Source organism: Labeo rohita, chromosome 10 (genome assembly GCF_022985175.1).
Source record: "Labeo rohita strain BAU-BD-2019 chromosome 10, IGBB_LRoh.1.0, whole genome shotgun sequence".
Classification (NCBI taxonomy): domain Eukaryota; kingdom Metazoa; phylum Chordata; class Actinopteri; order Cypriniformes; family Cyprinidae; genus Labeo; species Labeo rohita.
In genome coordinates this window covers 22799489-22815578 of record NC_066878.1, presented here as the reverse complement: position 1 = coordinate 22815578, position 16090 = coordinate 22799489, and the positions used below count along the sequence as shown (strand labels likewise).

General features: G+C 34.4%; 2 protein-coding genes across 3 annotated transcripts; one reads left to right on the top strand and one right to left on the bottom strand.

Moving 5' to 3' along the window:
• Nucleotides 1-83: 83 nt before the first annotated feature.
• On the bottom strand, nucleotides 84-15700 carry enoph1 (enolase-phosphatase 1). Of its 2 annotated transcripts, none has more exons than XM_051120561.1 (6): nucleotides 14765-15700; nucleotides 6016-6117; nucleotides 5446-5648; nucleotides 2622-2754; nucleotides 452-575; nucleotides 84-368 (listed from the first exon to the last, which is right to left on the bottom strand). In XM_051120561.1, exons 1-6 carry the CDS (start codon nucleotides 14948-14950, stop codon nucleotides 229-231), a joined length of 888 nt encoding a protein of 295 aa, XP_050976518.1. In that variant the 5' UTR covers nucleotides 14951-15700; the 3' UTR covers nucleotides 84-228. The 2 variants fall into 2 exon arrangements, with proteins under 2 accessions (XP_050976518.1, XP_050976517.1); XM_051120560.1 differs by lacking the exon at nucleotides 14765-15700 and adding an exon at nucleotides 6212-6463.
• Nucleotides 11140-15718, top strand: hnrnpdl (heterogeneous nuclear ribonucleoprotein D-like). Its single transcript, XM_051120559.1, is given in 8 exon segments — nucleotides 11140-11372; nucleotides 11688-11856; nucleotides 11939-12016; nucleotides 12018-12101; nucleotides 12188-12319; nucleotides 12693-12798; nucleotides 12892-13050; nucleotides 14334-15718. Coding segments are annotated over 8 exon segments (888 nt in total). The 5' UTR covers nucleotides 11140-11283; the 3' UTR covers nucleotides 14405-15718.
• The last annotated feature ends 372 nt before the right edge of the window (nucleotides 15719-16090 follow it).

The window sequence follows — 16090 nt, the reverse complement described above, 5'->3', positions numbered from 1 at the left end:
CACATGTGGAGGATAAAGACAGAAGTATCCTGACATGAATATGCTACACATTAACACCGGATATAAAACATTAATAGAGAATGAAAGTGTATGACAATTCAAAGATGGATTTCAGTGTAAAAAAACAAGCACCTGGGAGGCTTGGAGTTTCAGTCCAGCGGTATAACAACACACAATAACTGCTGGTTTTTCCACATGATCCGATGCTGTAAACCCGGTCTTGCGCTGTCAAACGTTCCCGCTCAGTTCTAACTGGTTGAAAGATGTGATGATTCTATAATGGTTCTTTTCTTCTTCGGTTAACTCCATGTTGCCGGGTCTGACTACGACAGCCACGTTCACCCCAGCATCCTCTGCTGCCTTTGCCTCTGTAAGGAAGAGTTAATCAAGCTGAATTCACATGTAATTCACATGCACAAGCATGTACGAACAACGAAAAGTGTGTACGCACCTCGTGTGACATCGGTTAGGAACATGATTTCCTCTGGTTGGCATCCAATCCTCTCTGCGATGTTCTCATAGCTTTTACTTTCTACTTTGGCACCAATGTTGGTGTCGAAGTGACCGTCAAACAGCTGAGAAAAAAAATGCAAAATTTCAAACTTAAAATCAAATCTACATCAACCCATTTAAACTTGTGAATCTGTATCCAGCAATCACTTTTTATGTCTTTTATTTTAACATTTCTTTGCTTTAATGTCACCCATGTAGGAATAAACATGATTGTCATTTAGAATCATTTCCTGATTGCTTTGCATTATTTATTTTGAGCTTTACTAAAACACTATAATAACTAAAGCTTCATTTCTTCATTTTAATTCAAAACGAAGTATGAATTAAACTGAAATGAAATATAAACATTAGATGAAAAAAAGAAAGAATACTACACATACTTAAATATAATACACTACCAGTCAAAAGTTTTTGAACAGTAGTCTCTTCTGCTCATCAATCCTGCATTTATTTGATCCGAAGTACAGAAAAAAACACTAAATTTTTAAAATATTTTTACTTTTTAAAGTAAGTGTTTTCGGTTTGAATATATTTTAAAATGTAATTTATTTCTGTGATTTCAAAGCTGAATTTTTAGCATCATTACTCCAAACACATGATCCTTTAGAAATCATTCTAATATTCTGATTTGCTGATCAAAAAACATTTATTATTATTATTATTATGTTGAAAACAGCTGAGCAGAATTTTTTCAGGTTTCTTTGATGAATAGAAAGTTCAGAAGAACAGCATTTATTAGAAATAGAAATCTTTTGTAACATTACAAATGCTTTATCATCACTTTTAATCAATTTAAAACATCCTTACTAAATACTATTAATTAAGTATTAATTAATAAGTTTTAATTTCTATAATTCTTTTCCAAAAAAGAATAACAATAATTTATGCTGAATCCAAACTGACTTTATTTCAGATAAATGCTGATCTGTGGATCTTTGGTACTCAACTTTTTAAAATATTGATAATAATAATAAAAAAATGTTTCTTGAACAGCAAATCAGCATATTACAGTGATTTCTGAAGGATTATGTGACACTGAAGACTGGAGTAATGATGCTGAAAATTCAGCTTTGATCACTAGAATAAATTACATTTAAAAATAAAATCATATTGAAAGTAGTTATTTTAAATAGTAAAAATATTTCAAAATTTTACTGTGTTTTTGCTGTACTTTGTATCAAATAAATGCAGGCTTGGTGAGCAGAAGAGACTTCTTCTAAAAAACATTCAAAATATTTCTGTTCAAAAACTTTTTTAGCTGGAAGTGTAAATTTTATTTAAAATTCTAAACTTACTCAAACATAAAATAAAATGTATTAAAGGCAAAATAGAAATAAAAACTAAATAAATTAATTAAAAAAAAAACAATAAACATGACAAAAACACACCAGTGTTACTGTTAATTAAAAAAAAAAATTAAAATACAAATATTAGAAAAACTAAGCCTAAGTAAACAACTGAAATACATAAGCTGAAGTACTAAAATTGCTAAAAATACAATAAAAATACATTAAAGCTATAGAGAAATAATAATAATAATAATAATACACTTTTCTAAAACTTAAACTAAAATTTAAATGTTTAAGTTTTATGCTTTATAGATATAGTCTAATTCAAACTAGTAATAAACACTATTATAATATTTAAAATATTTTACTTTTACCATTTTTAACATTTTTAGTAAATAACAACGCAACAAAAAAATAAAATTTTAATTAAAATGAACACTAATAAAATAACATACTGCTGGTATCTTATCAAAAAAGGAAATTGAAGTAGACTCTAATTATGAAAACCGCTCAGAAAAGCCACTTTAGCAGCAGCAGTAATGTACAATCAGCTAGACATTAGTGCAAAACAAACCATGTTAGAGTGAAACAGTATCTGAATATTACCAGTCAGGCTTAATTTTTCAATAACGACTTGCCTAAAGGAAATGACTCCTTACATAATTAATGAATAAGTGCAAAGGGATTTGTGATGCACAAGTCCTTCTTTTCTCTCTGTAGAGACTACTGAAGAGATCTGAATCTCATTTGAGCAGAAATGACATCATGTATTAACTCAAATGTTGTTCAGAAGACGAATCCAATTTAAATAGTGCTTACGTCTAATAGATCGCCTTCGACAGAATAACCAAAGAGCAGCTTCTGTGCCTCCACACTTCCTGAAGAGTAGATGTAGATCTTCAGGCCATGACGTCTCCACCGCCTGATGGCTGGAACCACATCCTGGTACACCCTGCGACAAAACCACAGCACAACAAAACAACAACATAACTCACTTTCACTGCATCTGCTGAGAACAGGAATACGAGATCACAACATGGGATATAAATGTACACTATCATTACAAAGTTTGCAGTGTTTTTTTATGTCTGAAAGTCTGTTCTGCTCACCAAAGCATTTATTTTACCAAAAATATAATAAAAACTGTGTGATCATTTCAAATGCATTTTGAAATCTAATTTATTCCTGTGATCAAAGCTGAATTTTCAGCATCATTACTCCAGTCTTCACTGTCACATGATCCTTCAGAAATCATTCTAATGTGCTGACTTGTTGTTCAGAAAACATTTATTTAAGGATTCTATGATAAAAAAGAAAGTACAAAATAACAGCATTTATTTTTAAATAAAAATATTTTTCTAACATAATTTTATGTATTCTCTATTTTTAATGTCTTTAGTGTCACTTTTGATCAATTTAATGTAAATTTAATTATTAAAGGAGAAGTCCACTTCCAGAACAACAATTTACAAATAATTTACTCGCACTTGATATGGTGCCCCGATTTTGAACTTCCAAAACGTAGTTTAAATGCGGCTTCAACAGACTCTAAATGATCCCAGACGAGGAAGAAGGGACTCATCTAGTGAAACGATCGGTTATTTTTTTTTCGAAAAATAAACATTTGTATACTTTTTAAGCACAAAAGCTCACGTAGCACAGGCTCCTGGATGCGCATCCACGGATCACTCTTGTACGATTCGTTCATTGTAAATGAATCTTTAACATGACTCGGGAAGAACGAGTCGTCTCGGGGAGTGATTCGTTCAGTCGCACATGTGCAACATCCTATTAGGTTCTGTACTGGAATTAGTTCACCTGTTTCCAGTCTTCGGGTTTTTCGAGTCGTTCGTTCATCTTATGGAGCTGTCACGTGATGCTGATTTTGCTAAAATGAACGAAATGATTCGAAAAAAGATTTGTTCATTTTGCTGAACGAGACTCAAAGGTCAGAGTCGGTAAAATGATCCAAACTTCCCATCACTACTACGAATCATGTCTTCGAATCACCACAAGTTCATCGTCTGTGTACTCCGGCTCAAAAAGGTAGAGTATGTCGAAAAACTCCATGTTATTTTCTCCTACAACTTCAGAATCGTCCGACATCTCTGTACCTTTGTTTGTAAACAGCGTTTGACTTACTTGCACTTTCTCAGTCTTTGCGTGTTCGCTTTGTAAACACTGGGTCTGTAGTTGCGCGTGAGCTTTCGACGTGATTCAATAGTACGTAAACGCGCATTCCCAGAGCCTGTGCTACACAAGCTTTTGTGCTTAAAAAGTTTATATATATTTTTTTTTTCTGAAGATCGTTGTGCTAGGTAAGACCCTTCTTCCTCGGCTGGGATCGTTTAGAGCCTTTGAAGCTGCATCTAAACTACATTTTGGAAGTTAAAAATCGGGGCACCAATGAAGTCCATCATATGGAGAAAAATCCTGAAATGTTTTCCTCAAAAAACATAATTTCTTCATGACTGAAGACAGAAAGACATGAACATCTTGGATGACAAGGGGGTGAGTACATTATTTGTGAATTGTTGTTCTGGAAGTGAACTTCTTTAAAATGAATTATTCTTCCCCTGTAACACATCCATTTATTTTTCTTCTCCACTGTGTATACCATATATAAATAAACCTTTTCTGATAAAAAATCTCAATATAACATTAATAAAAAAATGTGTTTTTTTTTTATTTAAGGGGAGACACTGCAGGCAAAAACACTGCTTTTTCATGCACCTCTCAAGTTTGATATTTTGGGCTTTTTGGTTTTTCATAAAGTGTTTTTTCAGACTAGTGGAAAGAAAACATCCAAAGACACTGGTAAGTGTTTCTTTCTAGCACTTTATCTATTTACATATTTTTAAAGGCCATTCTCTCCATTGTTTTTCTCCTACATTGAGCCATAAATCTCCACTTCAGTACCACTTACACACACCAAACTTTACATTTTTATTCCTGTCTATATCTTGAAGGTTTTTACAGTGTGTTTTGTTCATATATAATTTGCTTGATTATATACAAAAATAGTGTGTTTTCTGCCTGTTCTAAGTGTTTTCTGAATTATGGAGTGACAAACATGAGATACCCAAAATTCCCTCAGTAAAAACATTTAACTCTAATATGTCCAAAAAAAAAAAGAAATTTTGAAATTGACTTCATCCAGTGTTTAGAAACGTATGCAAATTAGTGCATATTTCATTAAATAATGCCTCATTTGCATATGTAAACATTTTCAAAAACTTGTCATACAAAGAATGTTTGCAATTATCAATGTAATGAATCAACTGGGTAAGGCGATAACTATTAGTTTTTTTTTTTTTACCCTATTCACCTGCAGTGCCTCACATTAAATAGAGAAAATAGAGTTTTCACCCAATGTATTAATTAATCAAAGACATTAACAGATTAATCTACTAAGAGTAAGAGTTAGTCACAGGTTATGTAATCACCACAGATAACAAGTCTGAGAGACTGAAATGAAGATTACAATGGAAAATTGGCAGAAAATTTGTATGCCAGCTGCAGCCACAACTGATTTGACAGCCTATATTTATTAATAAACTACAAAACGATTTAGTATCAAGGTCAGCAGTCTTCTTCAAACACGTATGGGCTGTATGCATCGGTAAAGATGAGGTTTACTTACTCGCCTTTGATTTTCCCCGTCATATACGCGGCTCTCCACATGTGGCCCTGCAGCTGTTTGAGCGCAGTGCTTTTCCTGTCCGCTGCCATCTGCCACAGGACGTTATCCACAACCTCACGGATGGCCTTCTCCTCATCTGTGTGAACCGTCTGGTCCACCGCATGAACGGGACACGCTTTATTCTGCCGCAAGTCTTCTTCGGCCTGAAACACAGAGAGGGCTCAGTTTAAACAACTGCATCCCAGTAAGTGTCCATTAGTACCCATCCTCATATTTTTGGACATTTTACTTTTTTTTTTTCAAAGCACAGCATCGTTTTACCATGTTACATGTTTAAAAATCATTGTATGAGTGTGTTTTAAAGCCACAGATTAAAGAGTTTCACTTCTGTCAATATATCAACAAGATCTGAAGCTTTTGTTTTGTATTTTCCTTAATGGAAAACGATTAAGAACACAAAGTTACACAGCTTTTACAGTACAATATTCTAATACAAGTGAAAATAATATTTTAAAACAGTGACATATGTAAAAATCACATTATAAACGGTGTGTTTTGAAAGGTGTGGACCTGTTTCTTGAGCAGATGAACATCTTGTTTGCATTCATCCTCTTCCCAGTGAGCAGAAAGATATTCCTCCAGATTCTCTCTGATGTAAGGAAATAAGATATCCTACAAACCAAAGACAACACAATAAACCATCGGTTTTCGTCACACATAATGGATATGATTTCTCTGCTCTTCTATGATCTCCATGGGCTCTTACCTTGACAAACGTGATGGGCGTCGTGGTTCCTTCAATGTCCAGGAGAAAGACTCTAGTATTTTCTGGCACTGCAATCGCTGCCATTTTTATCAATGGCAAACGATATATATGTTTGTTAAAGTCCTGTGTTTTGTTTGATTATATCAGACGAGGAGCTCAGATTTTGACAAATGAATCAATAATAGCACGCAGGCTAGTGGTGAGCTAGCACATGGAGCGGTTGAAGGTTGCCAAATCCTACTCACAGAAATCCCACCCTCTGTCATTAGCGAAGCGCAGATTGTAATTAATACTACATTGATACTCTTATTTATGTATTTCTTAATTTTTTTTTTAATGTGTATGCACATTTGGTACGATATATCATCATGCTGTACATTTATATTTAATAAAGTTGTAATTAGCAATAGTGATAATAACAGTATTAAATATTTTATAAAAAATATAAAAAATATATTCGATTATTAGTTCTACACACCTGCTGAGGTGTTAAAATTAACAAAGGAAATCTTGTTTGCAGAAAATTATTTATTTAGTCATTTAATAAGCATTTAGCTGTGTGTGTACCTTTAAGCAGTTTATTTTATGTTTTATCTGGCAACACGGTTGGGAAGGGCTGTTGAGTAAGGAAGTAATTTATTTCATGTTATTTATTTATTTACTTATTTATTAGAAAACTGGTTATATAAAGAAAATAGCATTCTTCATATAAAGAACTAAACACGATTTTCCCTTTTATATATGTCCTTTAAAATATTTACATTTTTATTTATTATTAATACAAACAAAATATTTTTTAATTTATATATTTGCAGTTGTTATATTGTTGTTGTTGTTGTTATTATTATGAAGGTATAAATGGCATATTATTATTATTTTATTTCAAGGGCTGTTAAATAAGTAAATGTAAGGCTGCATATATAAATAAAATACGTTTTCCTAAATTCATTAATTCATATACTTTGTTTCTAGTGAAAACACGATTTATTTTAGTTTATTTTAGTTTATTTATATATTTTATTTTTTTACTTTTTCTGCAAAACTGGTTGTATAAAGAAAATAATTATTTATATAAAAATTGAACACAATCTTTATCATTTTCCTTTATTGTAAACCTTTTTCTTCATTTATATTAATTTATATTTGCAATTGATTAGCTATTGTTATATTATTATTGTTTTTGTTGTTTTTGTTATTAAGTTGCTTGAGAAAGTCAACTTACTGATCTACTATTTAAGATTATTATTATTCTTCTTCTGAGCCAAATTTCGGTATCTGTCTCCTCCTAGAGCTTTCAAGCTAGAACCACCAAACTCGGTCCAGACCTTCAGACTGGTCTGACTCGGTGTGCTGTATCTTTTCAGACTGATCCGGCTTACGGTTTTCGTAAACCAGACTATCAAATCCACCAAAAATCCCATAGACTTACATTGACGGAATGTTCAAATGAGCAACACTATTCAAACTCCAACTGACAAAATTCAAATCTAAACTCCCAGAATCCCTTGAGCCTCAATCAAGCTTCCCTTCTATGTTCTATTTCTAATCAATTTAGACTCATTTAAGCTTCCACTCTAATATTTCTAATATTTCTAATGTATCTAGCTATCTAAATCATGCTAGCAACATGCTAGTAATTCACTAATCATGCTAACAACATGCTAGTAACATGCTAATCATGATAGAAAAATGCTAACAATGTGCTAGTAACATGCTAATCATGCTAACAACATTCTAGTAACTTGCAAATTATAACAACATGCTAATCATGCTAACAACATTGTAATCAGTCTATAAAAATACAAGCAATAAGCTAATCATGCTAAAACATGTTAACAGCATGTTAAATCATGTAAGCAATGTGTTAAATCATGCTAGCTGCTTCCATACTATTACAACTGGTTCAAACTTTCAGGCTAGGCTTTCTCAAGCCAACTTACAGTTTGTTCTCAAACTTTACTCATCTAGTTGTTATTGTTATTATTATTAAGGCATATTAACGTGTACACCTACCCCAACCCTAATATTAGCCCTTACTATAATACAAAAACAGCATTATTGCTGTACAGTGTGACAAAAATAACGTTAGATTGATGTGCGCATGCCCAGTAGCAAGAGCTGTATTCCTTCTAGCCTAAACCGGTTGGGTTGGGCTGTTAAATAAGGAAGTAAATGCAAGGCTGCATATATAAATAAAGTACTTTTACCTATTGCCTGAAAGTTTGAAGCAGTTGTAAAAGTATGACAGCAGCTAGCATGATTTAACACATTGCTTACATGATTAGCTTGTTGCTTGTATTTTTATAGGCTGATTACAATGTTGTTAGCATAATTTGCAAGTTACTAGCATGTTTCTAGTCTGATTAGCATGTTAATGGCATGTTTCGTGCATGATTAGCATGTTAGTAGAATATTTCTAACATGATTAGCATGTTACTAGCATGTTGCTAGCATGATTACCAAGTTACTAGCATGTTGTTAACATGATCAGCATGATACTAGCATGTTGTTAGCATGATTACCAAGTTACTAACATGTTGTTAGCATGATTAGCATGTTACTAGCATGTTGTTAACATGATTAGCAAGTTACTAGTATGTTGTTAGCATGATTAGCATGTTACTAGCAAGTTGCTAGCATGTTTCTATCATGATTAGCAAGTTACTAGCATGTTGTTACAATGATTAGCATGTTACTAGCACATTGCTAGCATGTTTCTATCATGGTTAGCAAGTTACTAGCATGTTGTTAGCATGATTAGCATGTTACTAACATGTTGTTAGCATGCTTAGCAATTAACTAACATGTTGTTAGCATGATTAGCATGTTACTAGCATGTTGTTAACATGATTAGCAAGTTACTAGTATGTTGTTAGCATGATTAGCATGTTACTAGCTAGTTGCTAGCATGTTTCTATCATGATTAGCAAGTTACCAGCATGTTGCTAGCATGCTTAGCATGTTACTAGCATGTTGTTACAATGATTAGCATGTTACTAGCACGTTGCTAGCATGTTTCTATCATGATTAGCAAGTTACTAGCATGTTGCTAGTATGATTAACATGTTACTAACATGTTGTTAGCATGATTAACAAGTTACTAACATGTTGTTAGCGTGATTAGCATGTTACTAGCATGTTTCTATCATGATTAGCAAGTTATTAGCATGTTGTTAGCATGATTAGCATTTACTAGCACGCTGCTAGCATGATTAGCATGTTAGTAGCATGATTAGCAAGTTACTAGCATGTAGCTAGCATGATTAGCATGTTACTAGCATGTTGTTACAATGATTAGCATGTTACTAGCATGTTGCTAGCATGTTTCTATCATGATTAGCAAGTTACTAGCATGTTGTTAGCATGATTAGCATTTTACTAGCACGCTGCTAGCATGATTAGCATGTTACTAGCATGTTAGTAGCATGATTAGCAAGTTACTAGCATGTTGTTAGCATGATTAGCATGTTACTAGCATGTTGTTAACATGATTAGCAAGTTACTAGTATGTTGTTAGCATGATTAGCATGTTACTAGCAAGTTGCTAGCATGTTTCTATCATGATTAGCAAGTTACTAGCATGTTGCTAGCATGCTTAGCATGTTACTAGCATGTTGTTACAATGATTAGCATGTTACTAGCACGTTGCTAGCATGTTTCTATCATGGTTAGCAAAGTTACTAGCATGTTGTTGGCATGTTTAGCATGTTACTAACATGTTGTTAGCATGATTACCAAGTTACTAACATGTTGTTAGCATGATTAGCATGTTACTAGCATGTTGTTAACATGATTAGCAAGTTACTAGTATGTTGTTAGCATGATTAGCATTTTACTAGCACGTTGCTAGCATGTTTCTATCATGATTAGCAAGTTACTAGCATGTTGTTAGCATGCTTAGCATGTTACTAGCATGTTGTTACAATGATTAGCATTTTACTAGCACGTTGCTAGCATGTTTCTATCATGATTAGCAAGTCACTAGCATGTTGTTGGCATGTTTAGCATGTTACTAACATGTTGTTAGCATGATTACCAAGTTACTAACATGTTGTTAGCATGATTAGCATGTTACTAGCATGTTGTTAACATGATTAGCAAGTTACTAGTATGTTGTTAGCATGATTAGCATGTTACTAGCAAGTTGCTAGCATGTTTCTATCATGATTAGCAAGTTACTAGTATGTTGCTAGCATGATTAGCATGTTACTAACATGTTGTTAGCATGATTAACAAGTTACTAACATGTTGTTAGCGTGATTAGCATGTTACTAGCATGTTTCTATCATGATTAGCAAGTTGCTAGCATGATTTAGATAGCTAGATAGATTAGAAATATTAGAAATATTAGAGTGGAAGCTTAAATGAGTCTAAATGGATTAGAAATAGAACATAGAAGGGAAGCTTGATTGAGGCTCAAGGGATTCTGGGAGTTTAGATTTGAATTTTGTCAGGTGGAGTTTGAATAGTGCTGGCTCATTTGAACATTCCGTCAATGTAAGTCTATGGGATTTTTGGTGGTTTTGATAGTCTGGTTTACGAAAACCGTAAGCCGGATCAGTCTGAAAAGATACAGCACACCGAGTCAGACCAGTCTGAAGGTCTGGGCCGAGTTTGGTGGTTCTAGCTTGAAAGCTCTAGGAGGAGACAGATACCGAAATTTGGCTCAGAAGAAGAATACTAATAATCTTAAATAGTAGATCAGTAAGTTGACTTTCTCAAGCCAACTTAAAAAAAAAAAAAAAAAAAAAAAAAAATATATATATATATATATATATATATGTCTTTTTTATTTATAACAAAGCGTTTAACTGTTAAATTATATAATATGTACTTCGTACATTTTATACTGTTATTAACAAAGATACTCCCAAAGACCAGTATTTGCGGCTATTAGCATAAGCCCCGCCCACTCCTCCTCTTCCTAGTGCAGACGGATTTCGTCACTGATCTCCGTCCGCCATTTTAATCAACGCGGCACTTTATTCGTGTTGAAGTCTTTGACCTTTTCATACCGCAGGAATATCATCTGTTATATAGTAAGCGTCGGATCAAACTACATATACTCCAGAATGCAGGCCGAAGAGCAAGGTGACTTCAGCACCGACGAGTTTCCAGAAGGCTCCAAGATAAACGCGAGTAAAAACCAGCAGGATGACGGGTGAGTCTGGATCGAGGCCTTCGCGACGCAACCGGCCGCTTAAAACGTAGACGGTCTCGCTCACTTTAAAGGAATAAAAACATGCTTTCATCATTCATGTCGTTCCAAACGCTTATATTATTACTATGCGCAGTGTTAAACATAACATCGAACTCAAGATGCTCGAAACCTAACAGTTAGCTGTTTATCCGTCTGCAAGCTAGCATCTGACGGCTAATGTTTTTGTATTTCTCACATGCATCATCAGTAAATGTGCGTATAAATTCTGCAGTTGCATGTAGTGGGGTGATTTGAATGCTGTTTGTGTTTGTGTAGGAAAATGTTCATTGGTGGACTCAGTTGGGACACCAGCAAGAAAGACCTTGCTGACTACCTATCCAAGTTTGGAGAGGTCCTTGACTGCACCATCAAAACAGACCCCATGACCGGACGCTCCAGGGGCTTCGGGTTCGTGCTCTTCAAAGATGCTGAAAGCGTTGATAAGGTAAATGTTCCCTGTCAGTCCTTACGTTTAGGGATCACTTTATTTCAGCAGGTTGTTCATAGCAGCTTCTTCATGTGTTTAGGTGCTGGAGCTCAAGGAGCACAAGCTGGACGGGAAGCTGATTGATCCTAAGAGAGCCAAAGCTATTAAGGGCAAGGAGCCCCCCCAAGAAGGTGTTCGTCGGTGGTCTGAGTCCAGACACGTCTGAGGAACAGATCCGGGAATACTTTGGAGCTTATGGAGAAGTGAGGAACTTAAATTACGTTTTTTTTTTTTTTTTTTTTGGATCTAGTGTGCATAAACTAACCTGTGTGTTTTTTTTTCTCAAAAGATTGAAAACATTGAGCTGCCCATGGACACCAAAACAAACGAAAGGCGAGGATTCTGCTTTGTGACGTACGTTTTAGAGGATCCCGTTCAGAAACTGCTAGAGAACAGATACCATCAAATTGGATCAGGGAAGGTATGTGGACATTATATTATATTGGACAAGACGTAGTAGGCATGTCATCCGTCTTCGTATTGTCTCTTATATATCATATATTGTCAGTACTATTCAAAAGTTTGGGGTCTGTCAGGATTTTTTTTTAAAGAAGTTAATAGTTTTATTCAGCAAAGATGCATTAACTTGATCAGAAGTGATAGTAAATATGTACTTATGTTACAAAAGTTTCTATTTCAAGTAAATGCTATTTTATTTTATATATTTATTCATAACAATGAGCACGTAAAAGCACATTTAAAATTAATTTTGTGCTGTCACTTCCTATTTCTGTGAATAAATCTGTGCATTATCCAACCTGCATGCAAGTAATGTTGTTTATCTTCGTTGTCAGTGTGAAATCAAAGTTGCCCAGCCTAAGGAAGTTTACAGGCAGCAGCAGGGCAGAGCGGACCGAGGCTTTGGAGGAGGACGAGGAGGCTTCAGAGGCCGTGGAAGAGGTTTGCAAGTCTTGAGATCACTCCACTCGTTGTTAAACTTTTAATTCCAGTAGTTCTTGAATTAAAAGGGCTCCTCTGACTCTTTGTGAACAGGACAGGGCTATAATCAAGGATACAACAGCTACTACGGCCAGAACTATGGAGGCTACGGCAACGGATACAACCAGGGCTATAATGGCTATTCTGGCTATGACTATTCAGGATACAACTATCAAAATTATGGCTATGGACAAGGCTATGATGATTACAGTGGTAAATCTACACACAATTCCCTACTGAATGCTTAACCTTCAGAGACCCAAGCTTTGATATTCATCATGTATTTTCTCCACTTTTTAAAAAAATACATTGTAGTATAATTTGAGAAAAATTGTTGCAGACTTGCTCAGTTTTTCGTTTTTGTACACAAATGTATTTGGAAATTTATTTCAACCAGTAAGGATACAGGTATGAAAAAGGGGGAAAAAGTTACAAAATGTTAAATGCTGTAATAAATATTATTAAACTCTGTTTTAAATAATGTATTCATTTTAATACCACTTACATATACACATACATACACGACTAGATTTTTAATGTTTTTTGTTTTTTAAAGAAGTCTCTTCTGCTCACCAAGCCTGCATTTATTTGATCCGAAGTACAGTTTTACAAACAGTAAAATTGTGAAATATTTTTACTATTTAAAATAACTTTCTTTTAAAAATATTTAAAAATATAATTTATTTCTATGATCAAAGCTGAATTTTCAGCATCATTACTGCAGTCTTCAGTGTCACATGATCCTTCAGAAATCAATATGCTGATCTTTTTGTTTTACTATCAGTATTTAAAACATCAAATTCATTATTAATCTAAAATAAAAAGCTTTTGTAACATTATACACTACACCGTTTAAAAGCTTGGATTCAGTATAATTTTTATTTTTGGGGGATTAAATTCTTTTATTTAGCAAGGACGATCAAAATTGATGATGAAGACGTTTATAATGTTACAAAAGATTTCTATTATAGATAAATGCTGTTCTTGTAAACGTCATAAAAAAAACCTGAAAAAATTTTACTTGGCTGTTATCAGCAATAATAATAATATTAATAATTATTGTTTTTTGAATTATTTATGATTTCTAAAGAATAATGTGACAGATTGCTAAAAAAAATCCAGCTTTTAAATAGTTAAAATATTTCAAAATTGTACTGATTTTGCACTTTTGATCAAAAAATGCAGGCTTGATGAGCAGAAGAGACTTCTTTAAAATATATATATATATATTACTGTTCAAAAACATATTTGACTGGTATTGTGTATTTCAATTTGAAATGACAAAACATCTCAGAAAACAAATAAGATGAATATAAAATGAAAATACTTAAATGTTTTAATACTTGCTTTGTAGATTCCCCCTCCCCAACCAAACTTACGGTGTTGACGTGTAGGTTTTATCCACATTCAGTGACATTAATTGCTTCATACAAATGTTTCCAAACTATTCCATCAGGTGTTTTATTACTATATATATATATTTGTGGTTTTTGTAGGCCAACAGAGCAATTACGGCAAGGCCTCACGGGAAAGCGGAAACCATCAGAACAGCTACCAGCCGTATTGACAAAGCGGCTAAACGCACGTTCACGGTAAGGTCACGTGTTTGCTGCGCTCTAGAGCCGACCTCAATGTTAAAGATCAATAGACACTATGTGACAGCCTAAGGCCTAAGGAGTTGAATACATGTCTATAGATCTTTAATGACTCCCGTTTGTGTAGCCATTTTGCCTTTTTTAGCGTGGCAGAAAAACGTAAGCGTTTTTCTGTAGGTTTTCCTTTTTCTCCTCCTGCTTTAACAGGTGATCATAATGGAATAACATAGAGACTTGATAGCAATGCTAACAGGTAAAGCACAGCTAAGGGGTACAGAGTAAGGGCGCCTCTCCTTATTTTTCCTTTCTTTCCCTAATTCTGATTATTGTACCTTGTTTGTACCTGCCAGCGGGGACTTCATTGCAGGCCGTGTGTCACCTGACCACGACATTCTCTGGGCGTCGCACATAGCGGGCAGAGAGCACGGCATGCACGAGAAAGCGCTGTCCTGTGGTATGGTCTCTTCAAACTTCCTGTACCAGCGTAAAAACAAACAAACAAAGGAGATTTCCCCCATTTTCCTTAAGTTGTTGGTTTTCGTTAACAGTTCCAAATGTGTTTTTTACAGGACTTTATTAACGTAACCTAAAAGTGATTCATAACCGCTTTGTTGTATTCTCTTTTTCAATTGTAGTGCTCTTGTATTTCAGTTGTGGAGCTTCAGTGACTTTGATTATTTTTTTTTTTTTTTTTGATTTCTTTGGTTTCAGTCACCTCCCTTGTAAATAATATTGCATAAACTCTCTCATAATGCTTGCTTTTTCTTTAGAGGCCCTAGAGAACTTCAAATGGGTACACCTCAAGGCTTTTTCTTAAGCATAGCTTTTAAAGATCATATGTAAAGCGGGTTTACCAAGCCATTAAAAGCTGACAAATCTGTGTTAGACAGATGAATCCGACTCGTGCGTTGGCCGAACGCAAATTACAATTCTCAGTTCAAAGGGCAAGACGTTTGGGCTCGCTCCTCGAATGGTCGACCGACCGCCTGGAGCTGAAGCTTTTGCTGGCTTACGAGCTGTTTTGTCAATCTGAGATGTCCAACATATGATCTTTAATCTTTAATGATGGTTTTCCTAGTTTAAAATCGACAGCTCAAGAAGTTAAACACTCAAACATGGACGTGCTGTTTTATTTTACTCTGTCCAAATCAGAGTGGTTCATCTTGCGTATCTTCTCTCGTAGGTCGGCAGGCTGGCTTCGACATTGCTCCTCGGAGGCAGCTTGTGGATTTCCTGTCCTTAAACAACTATTACAAAAAAAAAAAAAAGAAAAAAGAAAACGTTATTCAGTCCTCTGGGGACGAATTCAGTGTCTAACCTTGTAAATAGCGAGGCGTTTTGTTTCCAAGTTTGTCTTATTCCGTGCTTTGTTCAGATTGAACCTGTAGGTTTTGTGCTGATGTGTTCTTAAGTCTTGAATAGAAAAAAGTGTCCTTTATTTTGTATTTTAGTTCTTTTCCTGAAAGTTTTTGGATAAAGGGATTAAAAATTACAAAAAAAAAAAAAAAGTTGTTCTGTGTTTCTTTCATTTTCAACAAATGCCTGTCTATTCTTAGATATAAAAACACATACACGTATTTGCTGGTCATTGGGAATGAACTGCACTTCTCGTCAACCAATGAGCGTCAGCGTGGCGTCGCGGTTTTGAAAAGCACGAT

Excerpts from the sequence above, each read along its gene's own strand:
- enoph1 (XM_051120561.1), bottom strand. The coding sequence starts at position 14,950 with ATGGGGGAAATCTCCTTTGTTTGTTTGTTTTTACGCTGGTACAGGAAG. Across the intron at positions 5,649-6,015 it reads TTCATCTGCTCAAGAAACAG|GCCGAAGAAGACTTGCGGCA; the intron begins GTCCACACCTTT and ends TCTGTGTTTCAG. Across the intron at positions 576-2,621 it reads TCGAAGGCGATCTATTAGAC|CTGTTTGACGGTCACTTCGA; the intron begins GTAAGCACTATT and ends TTTTTTTCTCAG.